Source organism: Medicago sativa, chromosome 6, assembly GCF_051527215.1.
Source record: "Medicago sativa cultivar Bolivia chromosome 6, Bolivia_mono, whole genome shotgun sequence".
NCBI classification, from domain to species: Eukaryota; Viridiplantae; Streptophyta; class Magnoliopsida; order Fabales; family Fabaceae; genus Medicago; species Medicago sativa.
In genome coordinates, this window is record NC_140754.1 from 86,119,903 (window position 1) to 86,143,111 (window position 23,209).

Genomic DNA, 23,209 nt, shown 5'->3' on the forward strand with positions numbered 1-23,209 from the left:
GATGATCTTATATCTGACATTTACACACATTATTTTTTAACCAAATAGAAGGTCGTATTTATTGCATGATACTAAAGAAAAGAAATGACTTTATCAAAAAAAAAAAAATACATCAAAAGTCATAGCGTGATTAAAAAAAGAGACAAAATTGTAATAGATATTTACAAAAAAAAATAGACATCACACGTGTTTTTTAATATTGTTACACGTTTATTCCAAATTGTTTTAAAGGCTATTTGATAAATATATAAAAAAAATAAAAAAAAATAGACATACGACCCTGTTTCATCATGACCATGACAAACCCATCCTTGATTCTCTATGCCATATCTAAATTTCTAATTGAAAAACGAAATTAATTTTAGAAAGGAAAAAAAAGTAACAAATGTAGGCAACAAAAAGAAAGTAAATTTGGAATCATATACAATAAACTGTGATTACCATAATCAAATGATATCACTATAATAATCTTTTATTCAATATAGAACATGTTGAATCTCTGCCTAAAGAGACGTTTTTTTAAAAGAAAAATATAAAATACAATGGAGTGATTTTCAATGACGTTCATTCTTCAATCTAGATATTGCAAGTCATTTATATTGTTTCCTCCATATCCAATTAGAATGAACTTTGATATCTTGAATCCACGCACCACCGCTCATGTCCACCTAAAATAAATCAAAATACACGCATTCAAAATATCAAATTTTGTTCAAGCTCTTGTGATTAAAATAAATAATTCCAAATCCTTAAGACTTAACAACAATAATAAATGTAAATAAAAAAATATAATGAATATTAAAAAAGATAAGAGATTTCTATAGAAAATGACACAAAGAAGGGGATATATCAGAAACAAAGTCAATCTTCGGAGCCATTCGGATTGGAGAGAGATACGAAGATGACATAAAGAAAAAGAAACAAAACAGAAATGAAGGCAACTGCAGAATTGGAGTTGTAATGTGAACAAACTGCTGGCTAACAGGTCTAATTTATGGTGGATTTTTCAGGACAATTTCGTAAAACAACAACATTTAATTTGAGCTCATATCTTAGCTATTAAGCAAAATATATTATTATTTTTTTGTTTGGTTAAAGCCTTGCAATGTAACAAAAAAAAAATAGAAATAACCACATTCAATTCGACCAATCAAATGCAAGCTCATATCTTAACTATTAAGCAATATATAATATTTTTTTTTTGTTTTGAAAAAAGTTTATTATCAATATGTTTGTAGTCGAAAATAGAAAATCAATAGGTCGTAATGTTTTTTTTTTGTTCGGATCGCATAGAAAGTTGCTCAATAGGTTGTTTAGTTTAGAAAGTTTTAATCTGATTTTAATACCAATAAATTCCAATAACCTGTATTTATTTGGGTCAAATAAAAAAGCTACAAATTCATGTTTATGTGATTTTATGTGATTGCAGGTCAAATTGAGAGGCAAGATCATTATATACTGCATTCGAAAAAAAATCATGTTTACCATTTTATAATGCAAACAAATGCTGGAAAAAAAAATAATAGGACTATTAATTTAATGTCATCTAATTAGTTTAATCGGTTTCACTCAAAAAGAAAATCAGTTTGACATGTCAAATAAAAAATATAAGAAGTCAATTTGTTGATTTGTTATATTAGGAGTTATACTTATTATTGAACATTATTTCATTCATTTATCACTAATGATACGTTTCTAACTCCAATTAAATATATCCAATTCCCATTTTTTATTTTGGTTTAAGGTTTATTTTTTTAGGGAAGGTTTAACGTTTATTTTAGCAAGTCCATCAAATACAATCAACTGAAATCAATTCTGATTTTGTTTCACATCATTTGTCAAAAAAATAATTTATCTAACATTATTTGGTTTTTTTTTAATAACCACTATTATACGTTATTCTTACTATGTTACTATACAATATATATTTTGAAAATAGAAACAAAAGAATATAAACTTAAATTATACAATATATATTTTGAAAATAGAATCAAAAGAATATAAACTTAAATTATATAAAAAATTAATGGTTACTACCAAATCTAATTAAATTATTTTAAAAAGTTACACTTTTATCAAATCATATTTTTTTTTTTGACAAATCAAATCATATTTTTATCATTTGACATATATCAATTATTTGATCTCTTTGATATTTAAATAATTATTCCATTAATCGTATTTTAATTAGATATTACTTGTTTTATTTTAATATCTGAATTCAAATATTTTAATTTAAATTATTTGATTATTAAAAAAAAAGCATATTTTATTAAAGTTTGTATTTTTTGAATACGAAATGTTTGATTTCTAATTTAATTTCAAATATTAGAATTTGAAATTGTTAAACTTCCTTTTATACATAAACATTAAATACAAATTTGTGAGGATGAATGTGGTGAGAGTATTTTGTGAGGATGAATGTGGTGAGAGTATTTGAGAATGCCACGTGTCATAAGAATAGGAAGAGAAAAAACATTTCCATAAAGGGCTATGGAATCGGCCGTAAATTTATATTATATAGATATAGATATAGATATGTTCAAAAGTTTCATAAAAACAAATAGAACTACTAAAAATGAGTGTTTTGAGATTTTTCATCTTCTTGAAAGCTTTTCCATTCAAGTCTTCCCATTTTTCTCCATATGGGAAATGTATGATTTTAATGTTGCTTGTTCCCTATAAACAAAAAAGGACAAATCAACCGGATATATAGTAGAACTTTATACCACATATTTAAAGATTTTTTTTTATGCAATCGGTCGGTTCTCATCAGAAATAGAGTTGATAATTGAGATTATTAAATAAGTATAGTTTGGCAAGATTATTAAATATTGGGTCTTCTAACCAGTGTGCTCAGAGTAATGGTTAAAAAATCTACAAATAGAAATTTTGTCTTGAAAATGTAAGATGTTACTTTTGATCAAGTAATGATTATACAACTTTTTCATAAAAACTTACTTGTTTTGAATGGTTAACCAATGTCCTTGCGACATTGGTTAGCATTCTACTTAAATATTATAAAAAATTTAAGTTATAAACACCAATAATGTTAAAAAGTTTTACACATGTATTTAATTATGCGTCATCACATCAATTAATGAAATATTTTAAAGAGTTTAATGGTAGAGGGTCGACGATCCAAAACAACTTTACACACATAATTAATCAAAACATTAGTAACACATTAGTTGTGGCAATTCTGACTATTTTGATTGGTTGTATCCAATATTTAATAATCTTGCCAAACTATACTTATTTAATAATCTCAATTATCAACTCTATTTCTGATGAGAACCGACCGATTGCATAAAAAAAAAATCTTTAAATATGTGGTATAAAGTTCTACTATATATCCGGTTGATTTGTCCTTTTTTGTTTATAGGGAACAAGCAACATTAAAATCATACATTTCCCATATGGAGATTTTAATTGTCGATCTACCACCATTAAATTCTATGATATACTACTAGAAATTGTACATTTCACATCAGAGTTTTCACATCAGTGGACAAATAACTGAGGGGAAAGATAACACGGTGGCATTTCACATCAGTGGACACAAGTAGCTGAAGGGAAAACTAAATAGTCTATAACATTTCCCTTCAGTGGAATTTTGAACCGAGGGGAAATCAAAGCGGTGGCAATTTCGCAATTTTGTGCAACTTCTCTTCACCAATAGGATAAGGATTGGTTTGCGTTTGTTTTAGATCCCATCTCATCTTTCTTTCCCAAATCCTCTTTTTTCCGTCGTCCTCCATACACTACATTCGATACAATTTTCTTCCCTTATGGCTTCAGATCGCAAATGAAAAGAGGAGATAACTAAACAAAGGCGTTCATCCCCACACTTCTCCATTCATCCAAAAACAATTTCATTCTCACACTTTTCTTTCTTCCATCCTCATGAGAAATCCCTAAAACACATTCTTTATCAATGATGATTCTTACTGAGAACCCCAAACCCTTCTTGTTGGTCAATCGAAGCCCAAACCCATTACGAATATTTGTTTTGTTACTTTGAAGTTTGAAGATCTAAACCCTAAACCCATAGAGAAAATGAAGAAAAATCGAGACCCAAAACGTTACTTGTTTCACTATCTGTGTTCGAACTTTGATCTATTTCATCCATTGTAAGTTCTACCACCAATCTCTTCAATCTTCACGTTTTCCCCCTAATTTTATCCTGGTCCATTTTTTTCTTTGTTTATAAAGGCTTTTGATTGATTCAGATTCGTGAAAAGAAGAAGCAAATGGGGACAAAGAGAAGTGTTGGAACATGGAAGGAAGGTGAATTGAAGGGAGAAAGGGTTTTCCTTATTTTTCTTCTTCGAAATTTCCTTTTGATCGTTGTTGTTCCCACCATCAAGTACTTCACTGGTTATGGTACCAAAGTCATCCCTTCCAGCCACTTGGTATATTGTCTATCTCTATAAATCTGTCGTGTCTCTGATTTTTGTTTGATTTTTTGTCATTGGTTATGTGTATGTTACTAATAGTGACTTTGAAATAATGTCTATATATTTCATGGTTTTTGTTGTGATTTAATTGAATTATGTATTTGAGTGAGATCTGTAAAACATTATCAATTTAAAGGCTTATTATATGGTTATGGGATTGCTATTTTAGTTTTGTTTTTACTTAATTGAATTTTTGAATGTTTAAATGTACTAATGAAGAGATAATGAAACCAAGTGTGATATTAGTGACTAGTGATTGAATGATTTTAATAACTTGATGTTTGTTAAATATGAGTATTGTAATGTGACCATCCCTGAGTCACACTTGTTGTCCATAAAGTATAATAATAGTAACATTGAAAGCAATGTCATATATGTATTTGTGGATTTTAAGTGACGGATTTTGTTCTTCGTTGTGGTGAAATGTTTTTGTTTGTTTTACTTGACAGAGTAGGTCAAAGTTCTCTCGTGGATTTGGTCATTACAAAGGCTAAAATTCCTCCTTGCCTCTGTTATGATAATTAGAAATGTAGGATTGGGATGATAATTAGAAATGTGAGCTGCACTATTATTTACAATATAGACCTACTAGCATATTATGATATAAAATACTTAATATTAATGGATTTGTGCCTAAGTTGCGTAGGCCTTACCCCCAAGGCCAAAATTGTTGAATGGTTATTTTACTAAAAGAAAAAAGAGAAATGATATTTGTACACTAGTGATGTCGAAGTTTCCGTGTCAGTGTCGTGTCAGGTGTCCGTGTCGGAGTCCATGCTTCATAGTTGTTGAATTATTTTAGTATCAACCAAAACTTTGTTTCTTCTGGTATTCTGTTTTTGTACCTACACTTGTAATTTGTAATTTTTTTATCAATGGATTATTATTTTTTTAGAATTTATAATTTGTATGTGCATTTGTAATCTATAATTTTTTATCAACATATCAATGACCTGCAACAGATAATTTACCTATTATAATTTTGAACATCTTTAGCATTCAGGTTTGGCACTTATAACAAAGGATGAAGCACTGCTTTGGACTGATGGATGTTATTTTCTGCAGGCTGAACAACAACTTAGTGATCAGTGGAAGCTAATGCGTCTATGGTAAAATTTAGAGCAATGATATTTAGACATAAAAAGTCGACACCGTATACGTTCAATTTAAGTGCTCAAGTGATTGAAAGTATTAGGAAGCTATGAGTCCTGACAAGACATTGAATATAACATTCTTGTGTCAAAATCATATTCAGGTGACTTCAAAATCGTATTTTCCAGTTGTCGCGTGCTGCAGATTTTGTTCTCAATATTTTCTTTCTTCAGAGGATTGCTGGTGAAATTAAGTCTTTTTCAACTGACGGATGGGAAGCACCAAAATTTGTAAAGAGAATGGATAAATTTATGCTCTATCTGCTAACAGCGGGAAAAAAAGCATTGGTTAATGCTGGAATTACTGAAGATGTGATGGATGAGTTAGATAAAACCAAATGTGGAGTTTTAATCGGCTCAGCATTAGGTGACTTCAAGGTAGTTTGATTTTACAACTAACAGCACCATAACTTCTTTCAGAACTTGCAACACATGTTTGTCTTGCGAGTTCAATTTTCTGCCATAATTGCAATGGACCTGGTTTGTCTGCAGCACATGTTTGTCTTTCAGAAATTGCAATACATGCTTGCAATGGACCTGGTTCGTTTAATTAGTTCTTGGAGTTTACTATAGATACCATAATTGGGTGTCTTGGTGTTTGTCATAAGCTTCAATTTTTTTTGTTGGGCCATGTCCAGTAAATGATTTTTCTTATGGATTGCAGGGATGGATGGGCCCAAATTATTCTATCTCTACAGCTTGTGCGACAAGTAACTATTGTATATTGAATGCAGCCAACCATATCATCAGAGTTGAAGCTGTAAGTATTTTACTTTAATATATTAGTTCTTGGGAAATAAACAGCATTTATCATATTTTAACCACCTTTTAGTTATCTTCATTATTTTGTGTGACTTCTTGTTAAATGATATTTCCTTTTTATTAAAAGATGCCAACAGTTTTGATAAATATGAAATTTTCTGTAGGATGTGATGCTTTGTGGGGGCTCAGACTCTGCTATTATTCCAATTGGTAATTTCTTTTATTTTTTATTTTTTATTTTTTGGTGTAATACTTTGCATTGAAAGGGCATTGGTCCAGTCGGGAGTTTCAAAAGAGGATGTGAATTACATAAATGCTCATGCTACATCAACCCCATCTGGTGATCTTAAGGAATACCAAGCTCTGATTCATTGTTTTGGTAAAAACCCCGAGGTAAATTATCCTTTTCATGTTATTCTTAATTACTTTTGTTCTCTTCTTAGTTGTTATTACTTTTGTTCTCTTCTTAGTTGTTATTACTTTTGGTAAAATAGAGAATGCAGATTTTTTTTAACTGCTTCTGTAGAATGAAAGCTTAGTAGGCATCCCAATTCTTTAATTTAGTATGTGTTAATTTTCAGAATGTAGTCAAGGATCGTAGGTGAATGAAAGCTTATCGATTAAGTCGTGAGTATGATAATGGAGTGACTGAATTTCTACAATTTGCTGAAAAGAATCTTCCTAACACCGAGGGAGTTTTTCCATGTCCTTGTATTTCTTGTGGGAATCAGGACCCAAAACTTAGCAAGGAAGAAATTAGGGGCCATCTAGTTTCGATAGGGATTTGTCAAAATTATACCCAATGGATATGGCTTGGTGAAACTATGATGCCAAGTGTATACCAAAGAGAGGAAGGCAATGTAGATATGGATGATAGACTTGAAGACATGATACATGATATTGGAGAAGAATCATTCAAGAAAGCACATGTGTATGATAATTTATGTAAAGATAAGCACGTGTGTATATAAGAGAATTTTCTTGTTTTTATTTTAGAGTTAGATTATATGTCCTTATAATTTATGTACTTGTTAAAATTATTGGATTTTTCATTGAATTTATATTATTTTGTTATATGACTTTTATCGCATCAAGAAAATGAAGTCAATGAATAAAAAATATATTTGTTGTTTAATCAAGAATAATTTTTTTTTAAAATAAAAACGGATTTCACGTCAGTGGTAATAATATCTGATGTGAAATATGCAGATTTCACTTCGGGGGTGAAAAATCTGCCGTTGTGAAATACATGTTCATATTTGGAAAAAAAAGCGATTTCACATCAGTTGGATTACAAGCTGATGTGGTTAACGAAATAGCCTTTAATTGCCCATCCTTGTCAACATCCAGCAATAGCCTTTAATTGCTCATCCTTGTCAACATCGTCTAGAAGTAAAAGAACTTTTCTTTGGGGAAGCTTTTTTTGTAATATTGAAATTCCTTGTCCAGCACTTGTTATCCCCATGTTCCTCTCTCCAAAAATTTCCGATAGAAGGATCTTTTGGAGATATATCAACCCATTTTTGTTAAAATTTTCTCTGACTTTTTCTAAAAAACAGAGACATTGAAATTGATGGACGATCGAATTATAAACTTCAAGAGCGAGAGTAGTTTTCCCTATTCCACCAATCCCATGGATCCCGACCATGTGGATTGTATCATTAGACCCAACATTCAAAAGCGAAGTCAAGTGTTGCCTTTGGTGCTCCAATCCAACTAGGTGATCACCAACGTGTAAGACAATAGGTTTTATATTTCTTGAGATTTGATCAACAATCTTCTTAATAAAGTCACGCTCATACTCATCCCTATCGAGTAAGAGAAAAGAGGTCATTCAAGTACATATGTCTATGTTTTTAACACTGGTCATATATTATGCTTAATTTTGTCTTTCGCACTCCACTTATCACAATTGTACGCTTTTAACCCCCATTTTTTTAGGAATTTTGTCTGCTTATGTTTTCCCCATAATTTGGTAGTTTCTCTGCCAAAATTTATATTGATGCGACCTATTTTATTCACGTAACACTCAATTCTCATAGTCGTGTGACTTTTTTTTGAAATTATAAATATGCCAAAAATCAGCTTGTACGTACACTTCGAATCAAACTTCTATCCATGGGGACAAACATTTTGGCATTTTTTTTAGCTTTATTTTTCAATTTTAAGAAAAGTCGTGAGTTGATTGTCACGTCAATAAATCATATCCCACAACATAAATTTGGAGGAGAATTACAAGAGAGAGAGACTACAAAATCATAAAGAAGGCAAGCTCAAGGATTCAAAATTCCTCAAAAATATAAGAGGCTGAAATCACACAATTATGATATATGGAGGGTAAAAAAAGTGCTCGTAAGTCTATTTATTGTAACTAAAATTGTCATTTGTTTTTTGAAAAATGAATTAAGAAATATAATTATCGTATATTGTTTAGCTTCTTATCATTCCCTTTACTAAAAAAAATGTAAGAAAAAAGGGTCATGTTAACCAGTGCCCCGGGGCACTGGTTAAGTAAACTACAAAAGGAAGTTTCAAAGTAAAAATAACACTTTTTAAGCTTTTGATGAGTTGACAACACAAGTTTCAATGCAAGACTTTTTACATTTGATTCCTTAACCAGTACCCCAGGGAACTAGTTAACATTTTCCAAGAAAAAATAATCATCCCCCTATTTTACATTTTTTTTGGGTTTTTTATCCTCCTACCAATTTTAGTGATTTGTCATTGTTACTAATGACATGTTGGTGACGTGGCAATGTGTGTTGGTAATTAAGTTTCCATGTCATTAACTGAAATAACTAATTACATACAAAATGTAAAAACTAATTGACTAATAATTAGAAAAACACAACTTTTTCATTTTTTTATTAAATTATAATAAAAAAATGAATTAGGTTTGATAATATTAACCCTAATTTCTTAAACAACTTTTTTGAAACAATCTACGGAATCCAACATGCAAATTCACTCACATAACCAAAACTTAAGTCAAGCATAAATGCATATCCAACCTATACATAATTGAAATTAAAACATTAACTAACCAACTTGATACTTGAAGAATGTCTCTAACAACGGGAATGTAGCAGTTCTATTCAAAGAATTCACGATATGCAAATGGGGGTTGTGATGGATAACTCAGGGAAAAGTAGATGGATATTGAAGAAATTATGAATTTTAGAAATTAGGATTTATGTTATCAAACCTGATTCATTTTCTTATCTCTATCTCTATTATATATATTTGCACTATTTTTTTTTAAAAGTACACTTGGCATCCTATTAGTGAAAAGGTTCATTTAATGATTTTTCTCATGTACACACAAGGTATGATGGAGTTTATAATAGGAAAAAAACAAACAAAATTGGAATCCAAGTATGGTAACCGAAAATGTTGTGCAAAAAGTCAGAATTTTAAATTGTTGTTTAATTCACCAATGTTTTCTTTTATGTACACAATAAATATGAAAAAGTTTATAATGGAAACAACAATCATAATTTGATGAATTATCCTAAAATGTTATCTCTATTTTATAAGAGTATTTAATGCACATGATTTCAATCAAAAGTTATCTCTATTTGAAAAAAGATGATTATCGTTATTTCCTTAACAGAATTTTATAGGAGTATGTTATGCATATAGTATCAATTTTTTCGTATTTCCTTAATTTTTTCCTATTACGGAAATAATGAAGGATTATTGTTATTTCCTGCGGATTTCCTAATTTGATGATGTTAATGGGCATGAATATTTCACTAGAACATTTCCCGTGCAAGAAGATTATGGAAGATTAAGGATTAAAATATTTTTGCCTTTTGTGTAGCTGTTTTTAAATCGATAGAACTGATATAATCCTTATTCTCTATACTATTTTATGCATATAGTGCTTTTTTCTCTAAAAAAAAAAACCTCTGTCACAAAATAGAATTATTAAAATTAATTCATTTCATTTGTAAATATTCGTCCAATATTACATTGACATGTGTCAATGTCATTCTTTTAAACCAATCATTGCAACTATTTGATCTTATTTTTTATTTTCACATTGCTTCCATTAATATTTCATTTGTGCAATTAGCCTATTTATACCAATGTTTTCTTCTGTTAAATCATCTGTCTACTTCTCTTCCCTCTCAACCTAGAAAAAAAGGTATATTCAAATGGCTCCAAGATCAGATATAATATCTGAGATCAGTCCGGTGAAGGAATCTTGGACCATAGTTGTACGAATTGTTCGTGCTTGATTTGTTCGTGATGTCAATCGGGATGCTCATCCGTTTTCTCTCGACATGGTTCTCATGGATGCATCTGTGAGCATATTACGTTGCTTTTTTTATTATTAATGTTTTGTTTTGTGTTATTGTTTTATTCCTTGCGTTTTCAGGGAAACAAGATTCACGCCACTGTACGAAGAACTCTGATCTACAAATTTGAGAAGGACCTGCAAGAGGGAAAGGTCTACTCTATGAGTGGTTTTGGTGTGGCTGCGAATCTTGGATCTTGATTATTCAATGATTTTTCTCTCTCTCTATATACCGACACTTTGTTTTTCATTATTTTCATGTGTCTCTTCCCCCCATAATTTTTTTTTTTTTTTTATAAAAACAAGTATTTTATGTGTTTTAAAAGCATATTAGTTTAATCACTTGGTTGTAGACTATGATGTTGATTTTATTTTTTATTTGTATCTAATTGTTTATTGCTAATGCTACTTTCTCAGGGTTCCATTGGAGAGCATGTGTCTACGTTCTACAACTTCAAGATGTTCAGCATCAACAATATAATTTTTAGTCAAGGCAATGATGTTGATTTTATTTTTTATTTGTATCTAATTGTTTATTGCTAATGCTACTTTCTCAGGGTTCCATTGGAGAGCATGTGTCTACGTTCTACAACTTCAAGATGTTCAGCATCAACAATATAATTTTTAGTCAAGGCAATGTTTTGTATTTGATATATAATCAAGATGTTAGAGTTTAGATACGTTAGGTTAATTTTTAATGAATTGTTATGTAGAAAAGCTAATCTCAATAAATTGATTTAGCCTTTATCTATATTTATTTTATGAATATTTGTCTTGCACAATGGGTATATTACACATGAAATCTTATTTGATGAATCTTAATTGATGCTTTTAAGCACATCTCCGGACATGTTAAACGTCACCGTAAAAGTTGCATACAATTGGTTCACATCATCTAAGTTGGACAAACCATTTCTAATAAGAAGACATCTTAACATCATCATGTTTTACAATGATTGTTTTTCACTTATCATAATTTCTTCAATATAATGAATGTATCAAAATCTTCAATCAGCCATTGAGCATTAATCATGGTTTCTATTTTATTTCTTTTGACCGGATAAAACACAATCCTTTAAGTGTCATTTTATCTTATTTATTTGACAATCAATATATGACTTTTTCTACTTTAATTTGTCAATGAGATAGTTACTATTAAATAAATATATACCGTTTATTATAAATAGCTTCCATTTGTAAGCAATTTCATGCACCATTTCAATCAAAAATTGTATTTTTTAAATCTTTTGTATCAATGTCATGTCTTTTTTTTTTTTTTTGTCTTTCTAAATTTCACGTATTTGGTATTTTCAACAAGGCAAAATGAATTATGCTAACACAAAAGTTTCAAGTATTTGTATAATTAATATAATTCTGAAATATTAGTTTTTTTCTTTTTATTAAGGATAATAATGACAAAGAAACTTAAAAGTAATTAATGTCATTTAAATTAAAATGATTTTATAAAGGTTAAAATGTGTCATGTAATTATTTAGAATGAAAAGGCCTTGATCGATGGATCAGACGGATAAAGAAAAAAAATGATAGTGTTAGTTTTAACCCCTAATTAAAGGAAACAACTAAACCAAAAAAATATGGAAACAAACAAATATTGAAGTATATTATAACAAATAAATCAAAGACATTTAAAATTCCAATAGTTCATGTTTCTATCCGTATAAAAAAAAGTGAATTATTTGAATCTTTTAACGTTTTCTATTAATGTTTTATATTCAATTCTTTTAAGAGAATATTTAATTTACAAAAAAGTTTTTGACAAATTTTCCAAAATATAAATTGTCATTAAATTTTGAAATTTTATATTTTTATAATTTAAAATAATTAAATTTTATGTGTCATTTCAATTGGGTTGATTCTATAAATATTAGACTTTGTTGTTTAATAGGTCAAAAAAATAATAAAACGTTCTTTAAATAAGATCCTTAATTGTAACCCTTAATTAAACGAAATAAAAAATATTAAATTATATTGCAGAAAAAATGATGTGCTGTCGAAATTTAAATAATTGAGGTTACTTAGGAAAAACCTATTGAATATTTTATTTTTTTAATAAACTAAAAAAAAATTTAAGTTTTTTATTATTGTTTCACATCCATTCTTTAAAAAGGAATATTTCATGTACTTAAAAAAATTATCGCTAAATTTTCAAAAAAAAAAATTATTAAATTTCGAATACTTCAATTTGAATAATTTAATATTTTTCTTTTTTTTTGTGATTTTTTTTTAGTTATTAAGTATAATCATGATAAAATAAATTTAGAGTCATTAATGTGACCATTTAAATTAAAATGATTCTATTAAATGTCTCATTTATTGGTTCAGATGAAAAAAATGTTATTTAAATGATACCATTATATTTTTTTTGGTGGTGGTCGGGGTTCGAACCCCAGACCTTACATATTTTATGTATTGTTCATACCAACTGAGCTAAGCTCACGAGGACAAATGATACCATTTTATGATATCATGTTTTGAATCACTATTTTTGCTATTAATACTAATAATAGCATTCCTAATCAAGGTTAACTCGGCTAATAACAAGTTGATTCAACCTCAAGGGCGTGGATTCAATCCCCACTATTAGCGTGAGGATCTCTTTGATCGGGAGTAACTTTGTAAGTGCTCATTGAGTCATGAGACATATCTTGATCTTGATGTATCCTCCAGAGCCTAACTCACCTAAATTTTTTATAATAAAAAAACAATTTTTTTTTTAAATTGTAGATTATGATAGTAGTCTTTGAAATGCCTCAATTTACTTTATGAAAAATTAATGATGTGTTTGTTTCAAGGCAAAAAATTACATTCCTTGAAACGACATTCCTACCCATTTGTTTGGTAAAAATTTAGATTTCCTGGAATATTTTATAAATTAATTAATTAAAAAAATAAAAATGGAAATAAATGTTAATGGTAGTGAGAATTTATGGCAAGTTGAGTTTTATTACCATGGGAATTTTATATTCACATCCTTTAAGCATGAGAATAACAATAGAAGAAAACATGTAAATAACATTCCTCATAATATAATATTCAAGGGAACAAATTTTCAAAACTTGAAACAAACATGGGAATGTTGCATATTTCTAATCTCATGTTCCTAGGAATCATATTATAAACCTTGAAATAAACACACCCTGAGGCCTAAAGTCTCTTTGACATATTCTAAAGGAACTTTTTTATGAAAAGAAATGATAATAACAATCAAAATTTAAAAGGAGAATTGAATGATATCCAAAATTAAATTTTAGCAACAACTCAGTGATTTGTAAATTTCAATTTTACAAATTTTCAACAATTTATTTTATAAAATTTATTTTGGGGTCCCTCACAAAAGTGAAGAGAGATAGGGTGCTTCTATAGCCACCCTTCTTTGCAAGCACCTTATTTATTTGCTTCAAAATGGGGGTGTTTATTTATTATGGTGCTAAATAGGTGAAACACTCACCATTGTGGATAGTCTTAGAGACAAAAGAGCACTTATAAATATATTTATGTTTACTTTTCTCAAAGGATACAAGCTGAGTTCGAAACTCAAAATCTCGAAATTCAAAGTTTGTCCTTCTACTACTAGATTAAACTCTTAAGTTGGAAAATCGCATTGAACAAGAAAATGAGTTTTTATTTCAAATTAATAATGACAAATGAAATATCCCTTATACCCAAACCATCTATCATCTTGATTTTTACTAAAAGAGTTTGTTGGTTTAATTGTTCATGCTAATTGGGATTTCTCGGTCAAACATATTGTCCAAAAGTTGTTGGTAATTTTATGGATTTTTTAAAGGAGTTGAAAAAATGACACCACAAAATGAACCAAAACCTTAAGTCATCAGGTATATTGGCCATCTAACTTATACGTAACATCTACTTTAGCATCCAATATAAAACTTTAACTCACACTTTGACACGTTGATATCTCTCCTTTAAGTTTGAGACTCTTTGCGACTGGGATATAGAGACATAATAATATAAAGTTAGACGACTGCACACCATGCTAAAAAGGTGGGTTGATGGTGGCTTTATACAAAGAGTTTTTATCCCTTTCTTTCATGATAAATATAATGAATTAAGAAAATGAAATCCAAAATAGAAGAAAACATTTCATCATAACGTTAGGACTTTCGCGGGAGCGTAAACTGGGTTGGATAAACACATTAGACTAAGAGCAACTACTCAAATGATATTAACATCACATCTTCATCCAAATCCTAAAGGCATTGGATTTATGGGTCATCTCACTTATATGTTTGTCACTATATTCTCTTGCATCCAATCTAAAACTTTAACTCATATAAGACATGTTAACATATCTCTCTTTAAGTGTGAGACTCTCCACATCTGTGATTTGGTAACAAAGCTAAATAAAATTAGATGAAGACATATCATGGTAAAAATGGTGAGTTGGTGGTGATTTAATGGAGGGAGTTTTATGTTCCTTTCTTTCATGAGAAGCTACGAAATAAATTAGAAAAGGAAAGAAAATAAAAAAATAATCTGAACATGAGAGAAATGATAAGGAAAAAAAGGAGTGTGTACTTTTGTGGGAGCGTATAAGGAATAGAGTGAATTGTCGATAATTTTACTGGTTCGATTCAGGAGTTGGACATTTTTTAGTAAATATTTAACCAACACACATATTTAACCAACATTCAGGAGTTGGTTCTAATAAGTATTTATTTTTGTCAAATTAACAAAACACATATGTGTTTTCTTCCGTTGTCAAATTTTACCAAAGAATAAAAGTGAAGGAGTTTGAAGTAGTTGAGGTTGAATAACAAAAAAAATATAGCATGAAAGAGAATGACATCCAATAACTAAAGTTTAAGATAAATAAATAAACAATTGACAACTGAAAACTAGCAAAATAAATTATCAAAATGTTGGGATTTTTGGGTGAGTCTTCACCGGGTTGGATGATCGTATTACGTCAGTAACAACCATACAAGTGAGATTGACACCACATCTTTACATAAAACCTTAAGACATTATGTATTTCGGTCATCTCATTTATATGTTGTTCAAAATCTACTCTCCCATCCAATGTATAACGTTAACTCAAATTCGACACAATAACATATCTTAATCAATAATGTAACTATCTGCGTCCATAATTATGTAATGTAGTCAAATAAGGTCAAAATTAGGTACAACATGTTCAAAAAGATTGATTGGTGGTGATTTCATGAAGGGATGTTTATATTCCTTTCATCCATGAGAATAGAGAAAGGAAACTAGATAGAAAAATAAAACAAATATGAAGAAGTAAAAAATTGAACATGGGAGAAACATTAAGGTGAAAAATATATAGTGTGTGTTTTGTTCATGAGATTATAAAAAATAGATTGAATTATCAGTAATTATGTGGTTTTGTTGAAAGAGTTGAAGATTTTTGGGTAATTATTACAAAAAAAAAATAGACTTAATTAAAAAAACGTTGTACCATTTTAAAATTTCTAATAAACATGTATTTTGTAAATTCATCATGACACATGTACATTTTCCATTGTCACACCCCATCATAGATCATATGCAAATGAATTTGAAAAAGGAAAATGCTACTTCTCTAGAAAAATAGCATCAAGAATTTTTCAAGACACAGTTGGCAAATTTTAACTGGATGATTTATTTGTCCACTTCCTATTTTTCAGCCACACCTCCTTGAATTGTGGCAAATAGTGCATTGTGATTGGCTACTCTTTATTCTTGAAGAATTCTTGATGTTATTTTTCTAGAGATATAGCATTGCTCTTTGAAAAAATAGAGTTTGAATACAAAAATAGAATGAAAGTGAATGACATCCAAAAACAAAGTTTTACGGTAAAAATGATTAATTAAGTAAATGTTTCCCATAAATATTAAGATTTTTTTTTTCAGTCCCTTGATTTTTTTTTTTTTTATATCTGAAGTTTTTGTTAAACATGAAGATCTTGGATTTTTTCCAAGAGTGAGGGATACTTTCTCCCACACTGAACGTAGTTGAGCACGCAAACAAATTCCTTCTTTCATTGGTTTCAGGAGACGAAAAGGAATATATCAGTTCTGATTCGGTTTACAAATCAGATGAGAATAATGAGGTACAAAGCGTCAAGTTGTGGATTTGATAAAGAGAGCGACAAAGCTGCTATGTTCAAAATTAATAATATGGGATGAGGCACCGATAATACATCGTTATTGTTTTGAGGCATTTGACCAAACCATGCGCGATATAATGTCTTATGATGGTCGATATAACCATTTGGGGGTGTTTCTATGGTTTTGGGCGGTGATTTCAGACAAATTTTGCCAGTGATAAGAAAGGGATGCAGACAAGATATACTTGCTTCATCCATCAACTCATCAAAGTTGTGGAGTCACTGTAAGGTTCTCACACTTACAACAAATATGTGTTTAAGTGGTTCAACCGTTCGTGCCGAGCAAGATGAGATAAGAAAGTTTGTCGATTGGATGCTTTCAATTGGAAATGGAATAGGATCCGCCAACGAGAGTGCAGAAATGAACGTACTCATTCCTGATGAGTTGTTGATAAAAGATTCCTCTGATCCGTTGCGTTCTCTGGTTGATTTTGTTTATCCGGATTTTTTGCAAAACATGAAGATCTCAGATTTTTTCCAAGAGTGGGGGATACTTGGTCCTACACTGGACGCAGTTGAACACGTAAAAAATTCCTCCTATCATTGGTTCCAAGAGACGAAAAGGAATATATCAGTTTTGATTTGGTTTGCAAATCAGACGAGAATAATGAGGTACAAAGCGAATGGTTTACCACCGAATTCTTAAACAATATCAAGTTTTCCGATATTCCAAACCACAAGTTGAGATTTAAAGTTGGATGTCCAGTTATGTTGATGAGGAACATTGACCAAGCAACTGGGTTGTGCAATGGGACTAGGTTGATCGTAGACAATCTTTGGAAGAACTTTATCGGTGCAACTGTTATTACCGAAAAAAATGTTGGTGAAAAAGTAATTATTCCAAGAATGAACTTAGTTCCGAGTGATCCTAAACTGCCTTTCAAATTTACTATGAGACAGATCCAGTTGGCTTTGTGTTTTGCAATGACAATAAATAAAAGTCAGGGTCAGTCGTTGTCTCATGTTGGAATCTATCTTTCCGAACCGGTTTTTACTCATGGACAGTTGTACGTCGCTGTGTCGAGAGTCACTTCCAAAAAGGGATTGAAAATGCTTATACTGGATGAAGAAAATCGCGTGTGTACTGAGACCACTAATGTTGTGTACCGTGATGTTTTTCGGAACATTTAATCGGTCGTTCCTGATGACGCAGGTGGGTATGAGTTTTTTTTTCTCTTTTGAACTTCGTTGTGTGTGTGTGTGTGTGTGTGTGTGTGTGTGTGTGTGTGTGTTATTTGGATATGAATTGGTTGTTGCTACTTGCAACCATTCTAATAGTTGCGTAAATAAAGATTAATGGATTGGTCATGTAGATAAACTACAATTCTGCAACTAACAATTGAGATCACACTTCTTATTTCATTGTATAAAATCCAATGACATTTATTGTTGTGCAAAGAACATGTTGAGTGATCGATTTGTTATAGGGACTAATATGTTATATGGAGTAATATTTTTGATGTAATATCCCGCTTAACAACACTGTCATTTGTCATTTATTTGTGTTAGCTATTTTTCAAATTATCTATGAGATTTTAAGCAAGGGCAAAATGGGTATTTGCCAACCAAGAGATTGTTTAATAGGAAAATTCTAAAATTTTCCACACAATTCCATCCCTTTCTCTCTCTAAAACATTTCCATAATTTCTTCCCCTTCTCTCTCTGAAACCCATCGGCCATCATCTTCTTCAACCCTCTCTATCACAAATTTTTCATTTCTTCATGAAATCATCAAAATTAAGCAACAAATAGGTTCCTTGTGGTGCTATTACAAGTGTTTGGCAAGCAAAATTCATCCTTCCCTCTCCTTGAAGCAAAAACAGCCCCTTCTCCCATTGCCATTCATAATCTTCATTTTGGCCCCAATCTCATGGAAATCATCAAATAAGCTAGCTTTTGGAGTACCCATGATGGAATGAACATTAAGTAAGTGTCAAGCTCTTTCTTCTCTTCCTTTTCCATGAAAATCAATCTATCCACCTCACCTCTAATGCTACTTTTGTTAAAATTGTTTAATTCAATGTCTAGGAATGCAATATATGTTGTGGTGGTGGTGGTGGTGAGTTGTTTGATGCATAAGGAGCTTATGAATGACATTCATGGTGAGTTTACTAGTAAGTTGAATTTTTGGAGAAATGGATTGATAGTAGAAGCATGGAACTTAAGAGAATTATTATGGAAAAGTGATTTAACAACCTTGATAAGTTGTTATTGATGTATTTTGAGTTGTGTTTGTTGCTATAAGTAGTTATAATTGAAATTCATGATTTTGAGACGAATATTCGCATGATCTTCATTGGCTCATATATGCTGTTGTGTAATCCATAATTGAGTAACTATTGGATTTTTGGATTCTACGCTTAATTCCCTTCAGTTTGGATATAAATTTTGTATGTTTCGGATTAGGAACGAACTCAGAAAGTGCGTTTGAAGTTGTGAATTTCTGCTGGAAAAACTGTTACGGGTTTGGAACAGGACTCCACTAAAATGGTAAGAAGTCTCTCCCTGTAACTCCGAATCAAGTGGTTGTTGTTGCTATGGTTAGCTAACGAAATTTCGGACGTTTTGGCACCCATTTCACTGATTTTGGTCCAGTATTGAAGTCTGTAGATAATTTTGAAGTTGAGGACAGAAGTAGGATTTTGTGCTGAACCGAGATTCAAGTTGGTGATGAATTAAGCGGTTGCAGTTTTGGACTGCTATTCGGATGAACGAATAGAGGCAGTGGCGAAGATGCTCAATTGATGCTTATAATTGTTCCAGAGTCTGGAATAAGATAAGGTGAGTTCCTTTTAGTTAGAAACTTCCCTTTGGGTAGTTAAAATTATGATTTTAGAATAATAGAACATGATTTGGTACATTAGAACATAATTTAGTAACATTATGATTAAGGTTCACACCCTTGCTAGTGTACTCTAAAATAGTTTTTATGTTGATAAATATGCTTATGGTAATGTAGGAGTTAGAGGAAAATTATTATGATAAGTTTTACGTGAGTATGAATAAATATGCAATTTCGGCTAACATTCCGGAAAGTGAAAAATTGTTGAATTTTATTACTTTATTTCGACTCTTAGCTAACATAAATTATATTTTTAAAGTGATATGATGGTTTGGTTTGGCTAAGACTCTAAATTCTCATTTTTATCGAATATTAGCCGAAATTGTATTATGAATATCCTCTAATCATATACTACCATAGTGTATATTTATTTGTGTGAAAGAATGTTTAGAGTAAATTAGCCATTGAAACAAATCATTCATGAGTAGATTTCCAATCATTGGAAAGAAAAGAATTCTAAGTATGAAAGTTCGACTTAATTAGTCGAATTTAATTTATCAGGATATGGGGAAATCTTATAACCTTTTAGGAATGGCATATGACAACGATATGCCTAGAACCTAAATAGGTTAGTATCAGAATTAATTTCAGAATAAAGACGAAATTACCACGTCTTTATTATTAGACTCAGGAAAATTATCATTATAAGAAAATCAGTTAAGATAAGTTATTCCTCTCTAGCTCCCCGTCAGTAGTGGAGTTGAGGATTAACTCAGTTATCAGAGAATCAGTTCAGTTTATAATATTAAATAATTTATAAGTCATGGCTTTCGCTATTCCCGCCAGTTGGATACGAAAGGTTCCCGCCAGTTGGAACGGGCACTATCCGTAAGGATGACCCCATGACAATAAGAGGAGTCCGGTATCCCCGTCAGTTGGGTTCCCGCCAGTTGGAAATTATTACCGGTCAGAGTGGAATAAATTCTGGGGTTACTCCACCTGGGTTTATTCCGTAAAATCAACTCATATAATATTGTTTGTTCAACGCTAACATTTCTAACATAATATGACAGACATTATGATTATAATTATGATTATGAGTTGAGTATTAGTATCAGGATTATATCAATCTTTTAGACAGCGATCCTAATTATCCCCCGATCGCGCAGTTATGCATGATAAATTGCATAAACCCAAAAATGGTTGAGTTTAGAGACAAATGGCGATCCTAGGTTCCCTGAGATTGCCTACAGCCTAGGATAGGTGGAACTCACTGAGACATCCCGTCTCACCCCAATCCCTTTTATTTTATTTCAGAGACACAGGTGGATCGCAAGCAGGGCAGTTCGTGATGAAGTAGAAGAAGAAGCTGGACAATTATATTTACTTGTCATTGCATGTATGTTGTACACGTCAGTGGTACTATTTTAAATGTATAGACAAGTAGTTTTATGATATGTTCGGAAGAAATTTTATTATTGTAATTTTAATGTATCCAATGCCAAGTTTAACGAGCATACTAGATATCCTAGGTAATTTCTAGTATGGGTGTTACAATTTGGTATCAGAGCAGGTCGATTCAGATCGTGCCTTGGGTCATTAGAATTCAATAAAATGCAGTGGGACTATTGGGTTCCGGATGTTTATTCTAAATGTCATATCTACCTGAGCCTGATCAACTCAATCTAGTATATGACAGTTAGAACGAATGTCTGAGAGCTGAATAGGACCTAGGAGGAATGAAGCATAAGAAGAAGGAAAGTCAGGGTGTCAGGTTTATAGGGAATTTTGCTAAGGAAGTATTCGACGCCAGATGGTGGCTGATAAACTGTGAAGCTGAAGATTCTTCAAGCACATAAGGGAAATGTTAAGATTAAGACGGAGTACTATGTATTGTTGAACGACACTTTTTATGTGGATACCGTAGAAGTAAGATATTCAGGGTGACTAAGGGATAATTGCAACTTTGACAGGAACCGCAATATAAGAGGCATAAGTAAGGTATAGAAGAAATGAGTATTTCTAAAGGCGTAACTAGAACTGCGGGATCAGAAGATGAACTTGATATGAGAAAATTATCTGATGAACAATGGAATTCATAAACTCTCGGTGGGTGTAGAGTATGTAAGAAGTGAAAGACTTGAATGCCGAAACGAGCTGGATTTTGATGCTTGAACTGTTAGGTGAACTAATTATGGAATAAGTAAATTATTTTGGAGCAGACAAGGAAACCCCGATGTGAGCAATGAATGGACGACGTAAGTTAGATAAACTATGTCGGATTAGTCAAACCTCCCGAATCTAAAGTGCTAGATTTATGAATTAGAAAGTGAAGATGCTATACCGCATAAGAGTCAAGAAGGATGAATAAATAGTAGTGGAAAGATCCTTACGGATTAGAGCATGAATTAGATGCATTTTTTAGCAAGGAATTGCAGAAAAGTTAAACTAATAAGGATTGTACTCTAAGGAAATTGAATAAGACCTCTTGCATTTATCATGATATTAAGTTGTTCTTCGAACTAAGAAATACAAGTATAACAGTAAGTGGAAAGAGATCCCGGTAATGGTCAGAGACAAGATGTAAATTTTTGATCGGAATGGAAAATAAAGATTTAATAATAATAAGTTGCGGAAGTTCGGTGAACTAATGGACAAATGATGTCAAGCTCTTTCAACGGAATGTCGAGGATAAGAATGTATTAATGCATGAATACAATACGTTGATGTGTTAAAGATTAAATCAAGATTTTTGAATTTGAAAATTATTTTAAGGTTCTGCTACAGGAAAAAATTGTCGCTAGTGTAAAAGAGTTAAGAATGAAGTAAAGTATTGAGGAATTAAACGTTTTTATCTGATGATTTTTCTGATGCAAATGTCTTGAAAACCAAAAGAATGATTTTGTTAACTAAATCGAATTTTGGGAGTCGAAGTTACTACAGAGGAGATCATAAGTGTATCTGTCAACACAGACAAGAACAAACTAAATGGAAATAAGCCTCGAATATTCAAGTATGTTTTAGTTCATAACTAATGTGAATGTGAGAATCATTCAAGGAACACTTTGCGAAAACAAGTATGTAGTGCATGTTTAAAGAAAAATTTGCAGTATTTGAAAATGACTCGTCAGTGATTATAAGTCGGTGCTCGAAATAGCAAGAAGTGTAAAGTTAGCCCCATGTTCATAACATGTAGTAATGAGATGGAGAAATTTACAGTATGGTTGGAGCAGTACGCCTAAGCGAAGTGAACTAATAAATCAGAGTAGCGCAACAAGATATTAATCAGCAAGAAGTAACATAATGTGCAAAAGTTTAAGACTTTGAATGAGATATTCATGGGAAATCTTAAGAGACGAATTAAACAATTTTCCAAACCGCATAATTCACAGATATAAAAAGTTCAAGTAGTAAGAGTAGGATGAAGGTGTTCCCACCTTATTAAATATAAGAAATTTGAATCACCTATAGTATGTAACCCGGTTAATCGACGCCGTGATTTCGAAGAATGACTTAGAAGTATCAGATTAGTTAAAAGGAGTCATGTATGAGGCAAAGATATAAATGTTGTATCTTGAAGATTTTATTTTTATTTT

General features: G+C 30.9%; 1 protein-coding gene, 2 long non-coding RNA genes and 1 pseudogene across 10 annotated transcripts; all 4 read left to right on the top strand.

Annotated features, from left to right (window-relative positions):
• The first annotated feature begins 3,623 nt into the window (after positions 1–3,623).
• On the top strand, positions 3,624–7,452 carry LOC146917727 (3-oxoacyl-[acyl-carrier-protein] synthase II, chloroplastic-like). 8 transcript variants are annotated; one of them, XR_015013488.1, is made up of 7 exons: positions 3,624–4,133; positions 4,216–4,415; positions 5,526–5,569; positions 5,716–5,989; positions 6,276–6,371; positions 6,538–6,766; positions 6,955–7,452. XR_015013488.1 is itself a non-coding variant. In XM_085716594.1 (5 exons), the coding sequence occupies exons 1-4, from the start codon at positions 5,662–5,664 to the stop codon at positions 6,715–6,717; spliced, it is 432 nt and encodes a 143-aa protein (XP_085572720.1). In that variant the 5' UTR covers positions 5,577–5,661; the 3' UTR covers positions 6,718–6,766; positions 6,955–7,452. The 8 variants fall into 8 exon arrangements, 1 of the variants encoding a protein (XP_085572720.1); XR_015013487.1 differs by having other exon boundaries at positions 3,625–4,133; positions 5,457–5,569; XR_015013484.1 differs by having other exon boundaries at positions 3,625–4,133; positions 5,464–5,569; positions 5,716–6,151.
• A 2,549-nt stretch (positions 7,453–10,001) lies between these two features.
• On the top strand, positions 10,002–11,174 carry LOC146917728 (uncharacterized). The gene is made up of 3 exons (XR_015013507.1): positions 10,002–10,683; positions 10,758–10,851; positions 11,094–11,174. It is a non-coding gene; the product is annotated as an uncharacterized LOC146917728 (long non-coding RNA).
• A 5,722-nt stretch (positions 11,175–16,896) lies between these two features.
• LOC146917729 (uncharacterized) lies at positions 16,897–17,962 on the top strand (annotated as a pseudogene).
• A 336-nt stretch (positions 17,963–18,298) lies between these two features.
• On the top strand, positions 18,299–21,130 carry LOC146917730 (uncharacterized). Its single transcript, XR_015013501.1, has 5 exons — positions 18,299–18,757; positions 18,860–18,933; positions 19,238–19,321; positions 19,427–19,612; positions 20,931–21,130. It is a non-coding gene; the product is annotated as an uncharacterized LOC146917730 (long non-coding RNA).
• The last annotated feature ends 2,079 nt before the right edge of the window (positions 21,131–23,209 follow it).